The sequence below is a fragment of the Apus apus genome, chromosome 24 (genome assembly GCF_020740795.1).
Source record: "Apus apus isolate bApuApu2 chromosome 24, bApuApu2.pri.cur, whole genome shotgun sequence".
Lineage (NCBI taxonomy): Eukaryota > Metazoa > Chordata > Aves > Apodiformes > Apodidae > Apus > Apus apus.
Window position 1 is genome coordinate 5,201,007 of NC_067305.1, and position 15,153 is coordinate 5,216,159.

General features: G+C 61.9%; 2 protein-coding genes across 2 annotated transcripts; both read left to right on the forward strand.

Annotated features, from left to right (window-relative positions):
- Positions 1-6,797: 6,797 nt before the first annotated feature.
- LOC127394172 (uncharacterized) lies at positions 6,798-9,155 on the forward strand. The gene is made up of 4 exons (XM_051639984.1): positions 6,798-7,457; positions 8,445-8,628; positions 8,770-8,902; positions 9,068-9,155. Exons 1-4 carry the CDS (start codon positions 7,149-7,151, stop codon positions 9,153-9,155), a joined length of 714 nt encoding a protein of 237 aa, XP_051495944.1. The 5' UTR covers positions 6,798-7,148.
- A 2,526-nt stretch (positions 9,156-11,681) lies between these two features.
- Positions 11,682-14,854, forward strand: PLVAP (plasmalemma vesicle associated protein). The gene is made up of 6 exons (XM_051639469.1): positions 11,682-12,299; positions 12,621-12,711; positions 12,928-13,514; positions 13,932-14,046; positions 14,165-14,243; positions 14,331-14,854. Exons 1-6 carry the CDS (start codon positions 11,922-11,924, stop codon positions 14,335-14,337), a joined length of 1,257 nt encoding a protein of 418 aa, XP_051495429.1. The 5' UTR covers positions 11,682-11,921; the 3' UTR covers positions 14,338-14,854.
- The last annotated feature ends 299 nt before the right edge of the window (positions 14,855-15,153 follow it).

A 15,153-nucleotide genomic window follows, 5' to 3' on the forward strand; every position in this document is an offset into this window, starting at 1 on the left:
CCCCCCCAGCACAGGGATGCTCCCAGCACAGAAGCTGAGCACTCCCTGGGTGACCCTGGCTGGGGTGAAGGGCAATGTGTCCTTCTGTCCACCTCCCTTGGCTGGTGGCACCGGGTGGGTTCACAGGCATGTGTGTGTCCCCCCCCCAGCCCCGTGCCCCCCTCCCGCCCGCGGCTCCCGGCGGATGCTGTAATGGAACAGGCAGCTTTTACGGGGCCAACCCCCCCCCCGCTCCCAGCACAACGTTTCCCTTTTACAAGACACTTTGGCCCCATCATGGCATTTTTTCACTCTTCTACTGGATGCGGCTGCTGGTGAGATCAAAGGGGACACGGGGCACCCGGGGGTGGGGTGGGGACACAGAGGGAGGTGGGGGGGCATGTGCCAAGCCAGTGGCCAAATCCTAGTCCTCCCCCTCCCCCCCATCCCACCTGGATGGGAACCCACTGCGTTGGGTGGGCAACGCTGCAGCATGGGATGAAGGAGGCACGTGGAGTGCTGGGAGCACATCCTGGGGTGACACCCCCCCCAAAAAAAAAATCTGGGTGCTGTCTGTCCTGAGTGCTGCCAATCCCTGGGTGCTGCCAGTCCCTGGGTGCTGCCAGTCCCTGGCTGCCCCACCAAGCCCCATGTCCCCCACCATGGGGGGGAGGCTGGCAGATGCCCCCAGGAGCTGGGATCCGGAGGGATTTCCAGCAGGCAGGATTGTTTTCCACCATCTGGCTGGCTGGGCACAGGCAGCTGCGCAGGCAGGGCAGCTGGAAGCAGCTCCTGAGGCTCCGCTGCTATTTCTGGTGTCGGGAAGAAAAATGGGGCAAAAAAAAAAAAGACAAAAAAGCAGCTGGTCAGACACCCCTGTTTGCAGCCCCTTGTGCTCCCCCCTGCTCCTTGCTCCATCTGCCTGGATCCCATCCCAGCATCAGCCAAGGGGATCTCTGGCATCGTGCCATGGGGTTCTCTGGAAGATGGGGGGTGATGGGTGCAGGGGACAGCCATGGGGGTGCCAGGGAGTGCCAAGGGCTCCCCACAGTCCCAGGGACACCCAGGGACGTGCCGGCTTTGCGGGAGGTCCTTGCTGGGTGTCCAGCCCAGCCCCACATTCCCGAGGGCTGGAAAACCGCCTGGGGTCAGGGGCTGGGCTGGGGGGGCTACAGCCAAAATCCTCCTGCTGCTCCACGCCCCGCCTCCCCCCCCCCCCCCCCCCCCCAACTGGTGGGACCCTCCATGCAGGAGCTGCACCCACAGATCCCATCCCAAGGGTCCCACAATCTCCAGCCCTGGGGACAAGAAGCCCTTGTGTCTCAATTCCAGCCAAGATGGAGGGGTCTTCAGCAAGGCAACAGCTTTTGAGGAAAAAACCACCCTTTTTTGGCCCTGGCATGGGTGATGCTCCCAGCTCAGCTCCACAATGGGCTGGTGGGGGGCTGGGACCACAGCAAGGATCCCCTGGGTGGGGGGCTGGGACCACAGCAAGGACCCCCTCAGTCTCCCCACAGCTTTGGTCAAGCTGAGTTCTGCAGGGAGCCCGGGCTTTGGGATGAGCTCCCCCCTCACACCCATGTCTGGTGGGTCCATACAGCTCCAGCAGTGCCCAGGAGGCAGCAACAGGGATGGGAACATCCCGGGAGAGCTCCTGGACCATGGGATTCTAGAGGCACTTTGCATCTCACACAGTGGGCGATGAGAAAGGGGCAAGGGGGGGGGGGGGCGCTGACCCAGACCAGCTGCTTCTTGTTACTCCCCCCCCCCGTCTTAGACCCCATCCAGAAGGGAACAGCAAAGCAGGGAAGGGACGCGCTCCCGTCCCGCCCCGCCAGCAATTAGGGATGGCTGGAGCCCAAGGTAGCTGAGCAGGCCCGTGTGTCGGCACATCCCGGGGAGCTGCTGGGACCCCCCGGCGGGCCTGGGGCTCCCCTTTGCTCACCCCCACCCCCAGCATCCTCACATCGGGGTGCATCCCCCCCAAAACCCCCGTGGGGAGGGGGAAACGGGTGCACGGGCCGCAGGAAGGAGGTTCCAGGAGCACGTCCCGGGGCTGGCCTGGAACAAAAGCTGCCAGGAGCTGGAAAGGGCCTTGGGAAGCTGCTCGTTCCCTTTCTTTCTTTCCTTTTTTTTTTTTTTAAATAATGGAAAATATAATGACAGTGCCTAAATTAAAATAATAAAAGCAACCAGCTGAGAAGCCAACTCAAAATAGGAGAGAAACCCACGTTTCAGGCTGAAGGGAACAGGAGCAGCCAAGGGATGAAAGGGAAAAGCAGAAACACCCACCCAAGACCCTCTTCTTGGCCCCCCAGAGGGGCTTGGTGGGGGGGCCCATGCTGTCTGACCCCCTCCCTGGGGCCAAGCCGTGGGGTGAGGGCTGAGAGGGGGATCAGGAGTTGCCCCAGGCCCCAAGGGCCCAAAAATGTGCCCCCATCTCACTGGCTTCACCCTCTGCACCGCACCCAGTTCTGCTGCTCCAGGGGTCACATCCTGCCTAGGGCTCCTGGGAGGGAATGGATCTACACCCTGCCCTGAGCCACAGCATCCCCCGGGACCCTAACCTGGAGCATCCCTGGGAATTCAAAACTGGAGCACTCCTGGGGACCCCAAACTGGAGCATCCCCAGGGACTCCAACCTGGAGCATCCCCAGGGATCGCCAACCTGGAGAATCCCCAAGGACCCCAAACTGCAGCATCCCCAGGGACCCCAGCCTGGAGAATCCCCAGGGATCACCAACCAGAGTATCCCTGTAGACTCCAAAGCAGAACATCCCCAGAGTCCCTAAATCCAAATATCCCTGTGGACTCAGAACCAGAGCATCCCAGGGCATCCGGAGCATCCCCCAGCCACAGGGGGACACGGGAGATGCCAGCTCCCTGTCTCTGCTGCCATGGCAGGATCCAGCCATCGAATTCCAGGCCGTCTGGCCAAGAGAGGCTGCTCTGCTCCCGGCACTCCCTCCGGACAACCTGCCGGAGCAGGAAAACAAACACTCCTTGAACATGGACAAGCTGGAGGTGAGAGACCCCAACCCCTCCCAAAGCAGGGGGTGCCGGGGGGGGGGGGTATCACCATGTGTCCTGTGGGAAAGAAGCCATTGAAAGCCAGGATTTTGGGGGGGGCGGGGAGGGAAAGAGGGAGAGGGGCTACCGGGAGCGTTTGCTTTCCAAAGTGACCCGGAGCCGGCACGCGGTGGGGATGGCGGAGCGCCGGGATGGCTCCGGGGCAGCCCTGCCTGATGCACATTCCTCTCCCAATTGCTTTTTAGCTGGATTTTTTCAGTCTCAGCTCAATCTCGCGCTGCTCAAAGAGAGCTGGAAAAAACATCCAGCCCCGGTTTTTCGAGCTATTTTTGAAACCTTTGGCCTTCGTTCCCTCCTCAGCCTCCAGGCCATAAATAATAATAACAACACACCGAACGCCGGGTCGCTGACAGCTCCCGAATCTGCCAGGGCCTTTTCATTCTCCAGATGTTGAAAATCTGACTCAAAAAACTTGAGTTTTGGTAAATATTTTGTGTGTTTTTCATTTCACAGCCATTGCTTTTTATATCCCATGAAGCAGCAGAATAAAAATCCCGAGTGGGGCTGCTATTTCGGGAGCTGGGGGGAAAGGTGAGGTGGTGGCCACTGTCCTGGTGTGCCAGCATTCTGTGTTCCACATTCCATATTTCATATTCCATAATCCATATTCCCATATAATGCATCTTATATCCCATATCGAACAAGCCACATCCCACCTCATACTCCTGAATCCAGCATCCTGCATCCCACATCCATATCTGGCAACCCCATTCCCCAGGTACCCCCTACCCTAATTTTCCACACGCCAGGTACCTCCCACCCCAAATAACCCGTACCCCTGATTCTCCATATCTCAGGTGCTCCATACCTGGAGTAACCTGCACCTCTAATTCACCTTACCCCAGGTACCCCACACCCAGAGTACCCCCGTCCCTAATTCCCAATACTCCAGATATCTTGTATCCCTAATCCACCCCACCCCGGGTACCCCCTGGGGGACACTGCCCAGTTTGCCGTGTCCAGATTTATCAATGTGCTTATCTTGTCCCAGCCTGGACCAGGAATGAGGCTAATTACTGCTCTTATCTTCTGCCTGACACTGAGCGGTGGGGGGTGATGGTGAAATTGTTCGTTGCCTGTTCAGGACCCAGTGGAGATGCTGGAAGTTTTACAACCTGCCAGACGGCTGGTTGGGGTGAAGGTCTCTCAACCAGAGGCTGGATCAACAAAACTGGAGGAGGAGTTGACATCTGTAACGAGTTGGCCTTCCTACCCCCCATCTCAACTAGGGAGCCAATCAGCACTTGCCGTGGGACCCAGGCCCCCTTGTCAGTAGGTACAAACTGGCCTTGTAGTTTTGAGGGACGAAAATTCCAGCTCCCTGCCTCGATGGGTCTGGACCTCTCTACCCCTCAAGCAGAGACTCCTCTTTGGTAAGATTTGCGCTCCCGACTCTGTCGGGTGCTCCCCGGGAATCACTAACTCGAGCTCAGGGTTTGCACCAAGTGGATTTACCAGCAGCAGTTCCAAACCTGGAATAAACCAATATTCCAAACCTTCACAAATTCAATCAATTTGCAACTTTGTGCACTTACCTGACTGAGCCTCCTGGGCAGGATGGGGACCCAGGCGAAGGTTGCTTGGCTGAAGGGGCTGCACACACAAAATCCCTCAGCCGGAACCCCCCAGGCAAGTCTGGGACAGAGAGTGGGTGCAGGGTCCCTCTGAGGGAGGCTCCAGGCAGCAGAGGGGATCCCCTGGGAACGTTGGGATGCAGCAGGAGGGGGTCCTAAAGCTGCGTGGGGGACACACCCCTTTTTACAGGACACTCCATACCTCTAATTCTCCATACCCTGTACCCCTAATTTTGTATATCCCAGGTAACCGTAACCCAGATACCCCACACCCCAAAAAATCCCTACCCCCTGTACCCCTAATCCCCCCTACCCCAGGTACCCCATGCCCCTATGTCAGGTACCCCATATTCTGAGTACTCTGTACCCCTAATTCTCCTCACCCTAGGTACCCCATAACCCAGATACCCCATGAAACCCCTACTGCCAGTACCCCATTCCCCTAATCCTCTACACCCCAGGTACCCCTACACCAAGTGCCCCCTTACCTGAGTACCCCCTACTCCTAATTTTCTGTACCCCGAGTACCCCCTACCCCTATTGCCTCACACCCCAGGTGCCCCGCAGCCCCCCCAGCTTTGTCCCCTCAATCCCACTGTGGGGTCCCCAGCAGTATCTGCCCAATCCCTGCCTGTACCAGCCCCAGTGCAGGCAGGGGCTCAGTGCCAGCCCAGCCAGGGGCCTCGGGAACCCAGCGGCCATTCACTCCGCCCCCCCCACATGCCCCTCCGTGCTCTACAAACCACATGATTTCCGGGAAAGTCCCTTTCTGAAAAACGAAACAACTCGATTTTGCAGCAAACCTTGAGCTGCCTCCTGGGTCCGTGTGTTTTTGCCCAGGCAGGACAGTGCCAGTGTCAGTAGGATGGAGGACTACAAACCCTACAATGCCCCGGACAAGCAACCTAGGAAGACATACGTGGCTGTGGCCCTTGCGCTGGTCATCGTGGCCACCATGGTGGTGGCAGTGACCATCCCCGCTGTGCTCTGCCAGGATGTGGACTCCATGATGGCAGGGAACAGCTCGGTGGGGCTGGAGAAAGCTCTGGCTCTCACCAACCGGTCCCTCGCTGAAGCCCGCTGGCAGCGGGACAGCTACAGGAAGAAGCTGGTAGGTGCTGGGGTGCTGCTGGTGGGGGTGGGGGGCAGGACCCCAAGGGACAGCCCCCAGTCCCGAATTTGAGCTGTGTAGCTGGTGTGGAGCAGAGCTTCCCAGCCCCTTCCCTCCATCCTGCACAGGAGGTGAAAGAGTCTGAGCTGGAGCAGGCACGAGCCAATGTCACCCAGCTGCAGGGTGAGTCCTGGGCAAGGGGTGGGTGCAGGGGGCATGGGCACAGGCAAGAGCTCCTGGGCTACCCTGATCTCTGTCCCCTGGGCCACCTTTATCCCTGTCCCCTGGGACACCCTGATCCCTGTTGCCTATGTCATCCTGATCCCCATCCCCACAGCCACCAGGATCCCTGTTCCCTGGGCACCCTAATTCCTGTCCCCTTTAACACCCCAATCCCCATTCCATGGGACACCCCAGTCCCTATCCCTGGGACACCCTGATCCCCATCCTCTGGGACACCTCTATCCCAACCTGCCATCACCTCCCTGCAGAGGAGAACCGAGTGCTCCGGGCAACAGTGGCCCAGCAGCAGGAGCAGCTGGAGGACCTGCAGTACACCAGGTGAGCCCCCCTCCCCACTCCCTCCTGCTACCCCCAGCCCCCCCCTCTCTGTCACCAATTCTCCGTGTCCCCGCCTCAGGGACAAGCTCCAGCGGCAGAACCAGCTCCTGCAGGAGCAGCTCTGGAACATGGGAAGTCGGCCCTCGGGTGGGGACACACTTCCAGTCATGTCCCTCAGCCTCCTGGCTCTCCTCCCCGGGATGCTCCTCCTGTGAGCCTGAAGAAGCAGGAATATTTGCCTCCTCCCCCCAGGATTCCCTGTCCCCTGACATGGGTCAAAGAGGGACTGTCCCCATCCAGCCTGGCAGGGTTTGGGGGTGGCAGTGGGCACAGCCCTGCCCTGCACTATACACGGTTGAGAAATCGATGGACACTTTGCCACTGAGGGATTGTTTGGCTTGTTTTTTTAACCAGTTTCCAATAAAGTTCTGTGAAAATTCCGGTGGTTTGTTACTCCAGCAGCTCCTGGGGACCCGGAGCCCCAACCCTGTGGCACGGCAGAGACAAGGGGCTGCTGCAGAGACTCCTTGGGCAGGCGGCAGTCTCAGCATCCCTGGCACCCACGGGACCCCCAACTGCATCCCTGCCCGTCCCTGCAGCTGTCACCAAGGGCCAGCGGGGGGACGGAGCATCCTCCCACCTCCAGCCCAAACAAAATCTATTCTGGGTTGTGACCTGTGAGAAACCGCAGCCCAAAGTGGCGTTTGGTGAGGAAAAAAGAAAAGCCACAGGCGGCAATTACAGCAACCCAGGGAGTGACTTGTCCCGGGGACACTGCCACAGCCCGGGCGGCCACCGCCAGAGCGAGCCAGGGGTCCCTTGTCCCCTCCGGCATGGACCCGGCGGTGCCCAAGGCCACCCTGAAGGTGCTGGGACTGTGCGCGGCGCTGCTGGTGCTGGTGGCGGCGGTGACGGTGGCGGTGGCGGTGATGGTGTGGCGTTCCGAGGCGCTGGGGAAGCTGCGGGGCTGCCGGGAACGGGCGGTCAACGAGAGCCGGGAGCTGGGGAATCGCGTGGCCGAGCTGGAGCGGGAGCGAGCCCGGTTGCGGCGGGAGGAGGGAACCCTGCGGCGGCAGCTCGTCCGGGCCCGCGGCGACGGCGAGAGGCTGAACGTCAGCCTGGGGTCCTGCCGGGAGCGGGTGGTAGGTGCTGGTGGGGATGGGGGGGGAAAGGGGTTGGTCTGCATGTAGGGGGTGGGGATGAGAGGGGCTTCTGGGGGAGCACAGCCCAGGGTGATGCTTCATCCTCGAGGGAATTTTGACCGAGGTCACGGAAACTGCCCAGCATGGATGGGAAGGCAACGGCGGGTGAGAAAAACTCGGAGAGAAAAGGCTGGCTGGAAAGATGTGGTGGGAAATGGGAGAGGAGCCCTGGGATGGGGGGTGCATGGTCAGCCCCCTGCATGGGACACCCCAAGAGCAGAGCCCCGGCTGCCCCCAGTCCCGTGGCACAGCCCCGGTCCCACCGGCCCCAGCAGCTATTCCGAGCCGTGACCGAGCTGCTCCTCACACGTGTAATTACCCCGTCGCACCGCGGCAGAGGAGGTCGGAGCGGTGCCCAGCTGCCCTTTCTTCCCTCCAGGGTATTTTTAGCTGCAGCCCTGGCCGGGAAAGGGCCTGGCCCCAGTGCCATGGCCGCAGCCCTGAGGAAGAGCCGGGTCCCACCCCCCCTCCGGGCTCATCCGGCTGAACAATGGCCCAGAGAGATTGGAAAAGGGCTCCAGCTCCTCGGGGCTGGCCAGCTGCAAGGAGCTCTGTCACCTCCCAGGCACTGGAGATGCTTGGGTGGCCCAGGGCTCCGGTGACATCCCTGGAGCACCAGGATGAGTAATCCCTCCAGGAATGAGGGATCTTAGAATCATAGAACTATTCAGGTTGGAAAGGACCCTTGGGCTCACTGAGTCCAACCATCATCCCTGTTCTACAAAGTTCTCCCCTAAACCATCTTCCTCAAATCCATGTCCCTACCCCTTCAAGAACCATGACAGGGAGGACCTGAGATCACCAGCAGCATGGGGACAGCTTGGGGACATGTGGAGGCGGCGAGGAGGGTCAAGGGCTCCAGCAGTGGATGAAGACAGGACACTGCCCAGCCCTGTCCCACCACACTGCCGTGTCCCCTCTCCCCAGGCCAGGCTGGAGGCCAACACCACAGCGCTGGGGGATGAGGTGGTGGCCCTGAGGCACGAGCAGGCTGAGCTGGCCCGAGCCAAAGCAGCTCTGCAAGGTGAGGTCTGTCTGGCCGCTATGTCCCCCTGTCCCCCTGCCACCGTGTCCCTCTGTCCATCCACCCCCACCGCTGCAGCAGCGTGGGGTGCAGATCCCCCTCCCCACTCCGCACCAGGACCTTGCCTGGGGGTCCTTCCCGCCCCACGCTCTTTGCGGGGCAGTGCCCAGCAGGGTGTTGGGAGTGTCGGGGGTTGGGGTGACCCCGCTGTCCCCGTCGCCCCCCCAGAGGAGCTGGCGCGGGGCGAGGAGCTGGCGCTGGGGCTGCGGCAGCAGCTGGAGGAGGCGGCGGAGCAGCAGCGAGCGCTGCGGGGACGCGGGGAGCAGTGCGAGGCCCGGCAGAGGCAGCTTGAGACCACCCTGTAAGGTCCTTGTCCCCCCCTCCCTTCCATGGGCTGGACAGCCCCCCCCGCCCCTTCATCACCTTCAACCACTTCACTCCCCTGACCTGTCCCTCCCTCCCTATGGGGACCCTCCGTCCCCCCCGGACAGGGACACCCCCTGACCCGGCTCCGCTCTCCCCACAGGCGGGACTACGCGGCCGAGGTGGAGACGTGGCGGCGGCGGGGGGCGAGGGGCCGAGCGACCGGGCGCAGGTGCCCCCCGTCCCGGTAGTTTTTGTGGGTGCTTTTGCCGGGGGGGTGGCGGGGGCAGTCTGGGGAGGGGGCTGCACCGCTGCGGCCAGCCCGGGTGCTCAGGGACACCCCCCCCTCCGTGTGTGCCGCTGTCACCCGTGTCCCCAGGGAAGCAGGAGCCGGGGGTCCTGTGGGGGCTCATCCTCGGCTTTCCTCTCTTTTGCAGGAAGGGCTAAAGCCCCGCAGCCCCCCGACCCCCGCCCTGGCGGGGGCTGGGTGCCGGGCACCCCCGCCCCGCTGAGCCCATCATTCCCAGTCCCACAGCGCCGCTTAGCACTGGGAACCAGCAGAGCCAGCGCGGCCAGAGGGAGGATGCTGGTGGTCACCGGGTGTCCCGATCCCATCGAGTGTCCTAATCTCAACATTGGTCCTGATCCCGCCGTGCGTCCCGACTCCACCATGTGTCCCGATCCCAGCTGTGCTGATCTCACCGTGTGTCCCGATCCTGTCGCCTGTCCCGATGCTGCCGTGTGTCCCGATGCGGATGCCACCGCCGCAGCAGGACGGTGGGACCGGAGGGGCCAAACATTCAGCTCCAGCTCAGTCGAGGGATGGGTTCCCCACCGGCTGCTCCGAGCGGCTCTTCCATCAGCTCCGGGCGTTGATACCCCCTTCCCAGTGTGCTCCATAAACTGGGAAGATTGGGCAGACGTTTGGTCAATAAAAACTGTTCTCCCCACAAGGACATCTCCCCGTGCCACCAGCCTGGTTGTGCCCCCCAATCCCAGCGATCCCCCGCTGATCCCAGACATCCTCCCGATCCCAGCTGTCCCTTCCAACCCCAGCCAACCCCCCATCCCAGACATAACCCCAAATCCCAGCCATCCTCAAAAAATCCCAGCTATGCCCTCAATCCCAGCCACCCCCACCCCCTGATCCCAGCAACCCCCCCAACTTCACTCAGGCATCACCCCCTGCCCCCCCCCCCCCATGGCTTTAACCGGGGGCTCTGCCACCGCGGTGCCCAGTGGCTGCGGGGCAGGACCCGGCTGTGCCAGGGACCCCCAGCCAGGGCTGCGGGGCAAAAGCGGAGGGGGGGACACGGGGACCAGCAGCTGCAGCCGCTTCCCATCATCTTTTGATTCTCTTTGAAGGAGGTTTCCAGGAAAGTGCCAGATTTTCCTGCCGCCGTATCCTGTGCAGAGGGCAGGCATCCGGCCATCCTTCCCTCCGGGGGGGGTGGGCTGTCACCCACGTGCCCCCCGAGGTGGCCCGTGGTCATGTCGGGCAATCTTTGCACCCCAAACGCGGTGGTCGCCAGAGAGGACCCGTGGCAGCCCGGGACAAGGAGGGCAAGAGCCGTTCCTATGACCCCGCGCCAGCCTTCGGCACAGCGAGGGCTCAGTACAGCCCGGAGGTCAAGTGGAAAACGGGACAAAGGCAGGGTCTGCAGTGCTGGGGGGGTCAGACACCCTGTTGGGATCCCCAGTGGCCCTGGGAGGCTGCGGGGAGCCCTCGGGGGAGGGGACTGACAGAGGGAGCATCCCACCAGTGAAGCTCCCCCACATAAGGGGGTCTGGGGGTCCGGCAGAGCCCCAGGAGTGTCCCCACGGGGGGGCAGTGGGTGTGACTCACCGTTATTTGCAGCTCAGGAAGGAAACGGCAGTAGCTGAGAATGGATTCAGGCCCGACACCATCCCGGCCATCGCAGACACTTCCCGGTCCCCGGGGACCGCGGCACAGCCAGAAGGCAGGAAGCAGCAGCGGCGGGGGCAGCGCCCGGGGTCTGAGCAGAGTCTGGCTCAGCTAAGACCCCGGGGGGGGCTCGTCCTGCAGCCCAGACAGCCCGTCCGTGGTGGCCCTGAGGACCCCAGACCCCGAGCAGGATTTGGGGGGGAACACGGCTGCAAACCCACTGCTCTTTCCATCCATCTGGGCTGAGTGGCTGTGAGAGTGACACTGGCATTGGTGACTGTCCTCACACAGGGCCAGGGCCACCCGTGTTCAATCTGCTTGGCTGAAGCTTCCTCAGAAGCCTGGGGACACGGGGGTCTTATGGGTGGGCACAGGGAGGTCTGTGTTTGCCCCTTAGTCACTGCCCAGCTCAGATGTCCCCAGCAGGGGACAGGGACCAGAAGTGGCTCCCTGGGCCCCACGACAGGATGGTGGCTCTTGTGGGGTGACAGCACCCACAGGGGCCACAATCAGGTTCCCACAAGTGGCTTCATTCCATGTCCACTGCCACCTCACCTGCAAGCAAGGACCTGGCCACAACCTTTCCCTGCTCCACGAGCTGGAGCTGTGGGATTTAAGCCCCTGAGTGCCACCAAACTGGTAAGCAGGGGGGGGCTAGTGGTGACTCACATGCCACCACAAGGATGCGGCACCAGGACCAACACAAGGTGCTGGTGCAGGTGGTGGCATCTCCATCCATCACCCCACCAGCAACTGCCAGTGGCCCAACCGGGGGGGATTCACTCCCCAGTACCCCCCGTGCTGGGGGCTATTCTGGGGCACCCGTCAGTCCCGGGGGAGCATGTGGCTCCAGCCCAGGGAGGGTGAGCAGGGTCCCAGGCTTCGCCCCCAGCCCTTAGCAACCAGGAACAATAGTCCTCTCACCAAACAGAAGCTCAGTCGTGATAACCCGGCGCGTCGGAGGCATCCGGAGAGGCAGGAAGGAGCCCGGCAGGAGGAAATATTAAATGCAGCAATATAAACACGGCAGGAGGGGCTGGCTCCGCCCCGGCCTGGCCCCCAGTGATAAGGGGCTGGGGGGGGGACACAGGGTGGGCAGAGCCTGGTCGGGATGGAGAAGAGCAGCTTCGCCATGGCCAGGTTCGGTCTGGAGAGCAAGGAGGCGATGCCCAAGCGGGACTGCGGGTTCTATGTGAAGTACATCTTCCTCTTCACCTCCCTCATCCAGTTCCTCATCATCCTGGGACTGGTGCTGTTCATGGTGTACGGGAATGCCCAGGCAGGCACTGACACCCACCTCCGGCTGCTGGAGGAGCAGCTCCAGGATCGTTACAGCAAGATCATCACCCTCAGTGGGAGGAACATCAACCTGACCCGTGTCCTCAACACCACCCTCAAGGAGAAGCAGGGGCTGCAGGCCCTTGTCCAGAAGGTGCAGAAGGACCTGGAGAAGTGCAATAGCACCCAGGTCCCCAACCCCATCCCCAAGGTGAGTGTCCTCCCCCCCCAACCTGGGTACCCACCCATGGGTGCTGGACCTCACTTCATTCCTCAAGCACGTGGGGGGGAGGCAGAGCCTGTTGATGACACCAATGTGTCCCCCCAAACCCCGGGAGGGGGTCTCAGTCCTGACATCCCCACAGCAGCCCCTCCCTGAATGGGTATCCAACTCACAGCCCTCTTCTTCCTCCTCCCCAGCCCCCCGGGAGAGTGAGGTGATGCTGAGGGGGTGTCCTGACCCTCTTCGTCATCCTCCCCAGGGCAGGGAAGTTGTCCTCACCCTCTTCCTCTTCTTCCCACCCCCCCACAGCTGCAGGAGATGATGATGATCATCATCTACCAGGCAAAGAAGCTGGACGAGTGCCACGTGACCATCAGTGTTATCAACTCCAGCTGCAGTGGTAAGGGACCTCCCCCACCCAAAGGTGTCCCTCCCTCCTTGGGACCCCCCCTCCCAGTCCCCTGGAGAACCCCCAGCACCCCTCAGGGATCCACCACAGCCTGCACAGGGGGTGCCCCCCCATCCCCAGGCCAGACAGAAACGTCACCATGAGATGTGGGGTGGGAGCTGGGGTGTGGGAGGACACTGCACCCCAACATGGTCCCCTCCTCCCCAGCTGAGAAGGCTCTGCTGAGGAGCCAGCTGGACCAGACCACCCTGGCCAAGAAGGAGCTGGAGGAAAACTGCCGCAAAGCTGGTGCCACCTTGACCAAAACCACCCAGGAGCAGGAGAGCTGCCAGCGGGACCTGCTCAGCACCCGAACCCTCTGGGAGTCCACCAGGACCAACCTGGATCTGCTGAAACACGAGTGTGGGACCTTGAGCAACGTTGCCAGCACCTACCAGCGCATCAAGGAGGTGCTGAACCCCTACGGCTGCAGCGCTGCCGAAAACCAGATCAACTGGTTGACCCAGCAGACAGAGGGACTCTTCCGCTGGCAGCAGGACCGGGAGACCAAGTACGTGGGGAAAAGTGTCTGTGACATGAACCTGCTCCATTGTCGCATCAACTGCTCTGGGGAGAAGCAGGAGCTGGAGAAGAGGCTGCTGGACTTGGAGAAACAGGTCAAGGGAGGGCAGGAGGAGAAGAAGAAGCTGCTGGCAGAGAAGGGGCAGCTTGGGAAGGAGCTGGAGGAGAAGAGCAAAGCTGCAGCACAGGCTGGGCGCTTAAAGGAGCAGCTCAGCATCTGCATGGGCTCCAAGGTGAGGGAGCTGCCGGGGCATGGGGACATCCACAGGCACCCTGGGAGGCCGTGCTGGGAGCACACAAGGCTGGGCACACAGGTCTTGCTTTTGCACATCCCACTTTGCACGTCCCTTTCTTCTGCATTCACAGTTTTGCCCCTGCATCTTTCTTTCACACAAGCCATTTCACACAACTCTCTTTTGCATCCACAAACGACCTCACACACTCATCTTTCTTCAGCACACCCAATTTTGCACCTGTGCTCCTGCAAACACCCCTTTGCACCTGCATTTTCTTTCACATGCGCACTTTATTCTGCACACACACACACTCCTGCATGGCCATGGTGCACCCTGGGTAGCAATGATCCCCCCCAGTCCCCCAAAATAAGCCTCCAGCCCCCCAAGCTGACCCCCAGCCCCTCTCCTCCACAGATGGATGCCTTCTTTGACATCCCAGGCTCACGAGTGCCAGGGGGGAGTGGGCGGCTGGGACCCTTCAACACCTATGCAGATGTTCTGAGGAACCCAGGCTTCCTTGGGAACACAGGTGAGTCCTGGAGGGGTGGCTTGCAGTGGGACCAGCCCCTCTGTCACCCTTGGGGGTGGGGGTCACAGTGTCCTCCCCCACCCAAGCACCCAGCCCAGCTCAGGCTCCATCTCACCAGGTAAAATCAACGCAGAGGAGATCCAGCGGTCGGTGCAGAAGATCCTGGAGCAGTACACGTCCTCCCTGAAGAGCCCCAGGTGAGGAGGGGGAGGCTGGTGTGGGAGCCCACCAGGCTGGGGGGAGGAACTAGGGGCACTGGGGACCTGATCCTGCCCTCTCCACAGCGGCTAACAGCCCAGCAGCCCATGGAAAACAAGACAAGCCCAGGAGGTGCTTCCCACGGCACGGATGGCAAACCCTGACTGGGAACGAGCTGCTGGCACCACTGTCATCCTCACCCTATGCTGGGGGGGGGGGTGCCAGGGCCACCCTCCCCTGTCCCCTTCCCCATACTTGCCCTCCCCCCATGTACCCCTATGCTTGGAGACGTGGCAATTGGCAGCTGGAAATACAGCCGGCCCTGAGCCCCGACACAGCTTGCTGCACATGTGGCTGGATGCCAGTGGTGGTGGGGGAACGCAGATTCCAGGGCTGGGAACGGGGACTGGGAACATCCCGTGCCCTTGGCTGTCCCCGCTGGAGAGCGGGAAGCCCTTGGCCACCGAGTCCCTGGGCCGGCCGGGGCGGGGGCAGCTGCGGGACACGGAGCGCGGTGCTGATCGGCGCTGATTTACTGCTGCTGCTTCCTGCTCCCGCCTGCTGAAAAGGGCTTTTCCTGCCTGTCCGGCTCCCCGCACGCCAGCCCCTGCCTGCAGCTCCGCCGCTAGCACGCAATGCTCCCGGGGTGTCCCTGTCCCCGGCCACAACAACCCCCAGGTCCCAACGTGCGTCCCCCCAGGTCCCATCGGTGCCTCCTGAACTGCCTCCTCCCCAGGGATCCACACGGCCAGACGTTCCCACTCCTCTCCGCTGCCCAAGCACAGAGATATCACTGGGACCTCTCCTACCCCATTCCTAGGAAAAGCTGGGGTGGGATGGGGATGACAGAGGGGGGTTCCCCCAGCATTACCTGGCTGAGGAACCAGGGGGGAAAGGGAGTTTTCTGGA

Excerpts from the sequence above, each read along its gene's own strand:
- LOC127394172 (XM_051639984.1), top strand. The coding sequence starts at position 7,149 with ATGGACCCGGCGGTGCCCAAGGCCACCCTGAAGGTGCTGGGACTGTGC. Across the intron at positions 7,458-8,444 it reads GGTCCTGCCGGGAGCGGGTG|GCCAGGCTGGAGGCCAACAC; the intron begins GTAGGTGCTGGT and ends CCCTCTCCCCAG. Across the intron at positions 8,629-8,769 it reads CACCGCTGCAGCAGCGTGGG|AGGAGCTGGCGCGGGGCGAG; the intron begins GTGCAGATCCCC and ends TCGCCCCCCCAG.
- PLVAP (XM_051639469.1), top strand. The coding sequence starts at position 11,922 with ATGGAGAAGAGCAGCTTCGCCATGGCCAGGTTCGGTCTGGAGAGCAAG. Across the intron at positions 12,712-12,927 it reads TATCAACTCCAGCTGCAGTG|CTGAGAAGGCTCTGCTGAGG; the intron begins GTAAGGGACCTC and ends CCTCCTCCCCAG. Across the intron at positions 14,047-14,164 it reads AGGCTTCCTTGGGAACACAG|GTAAAATCAACGCAGAGGAG; the intron begins GTGAGTCCTGGA and ends CCATCTCACCAG.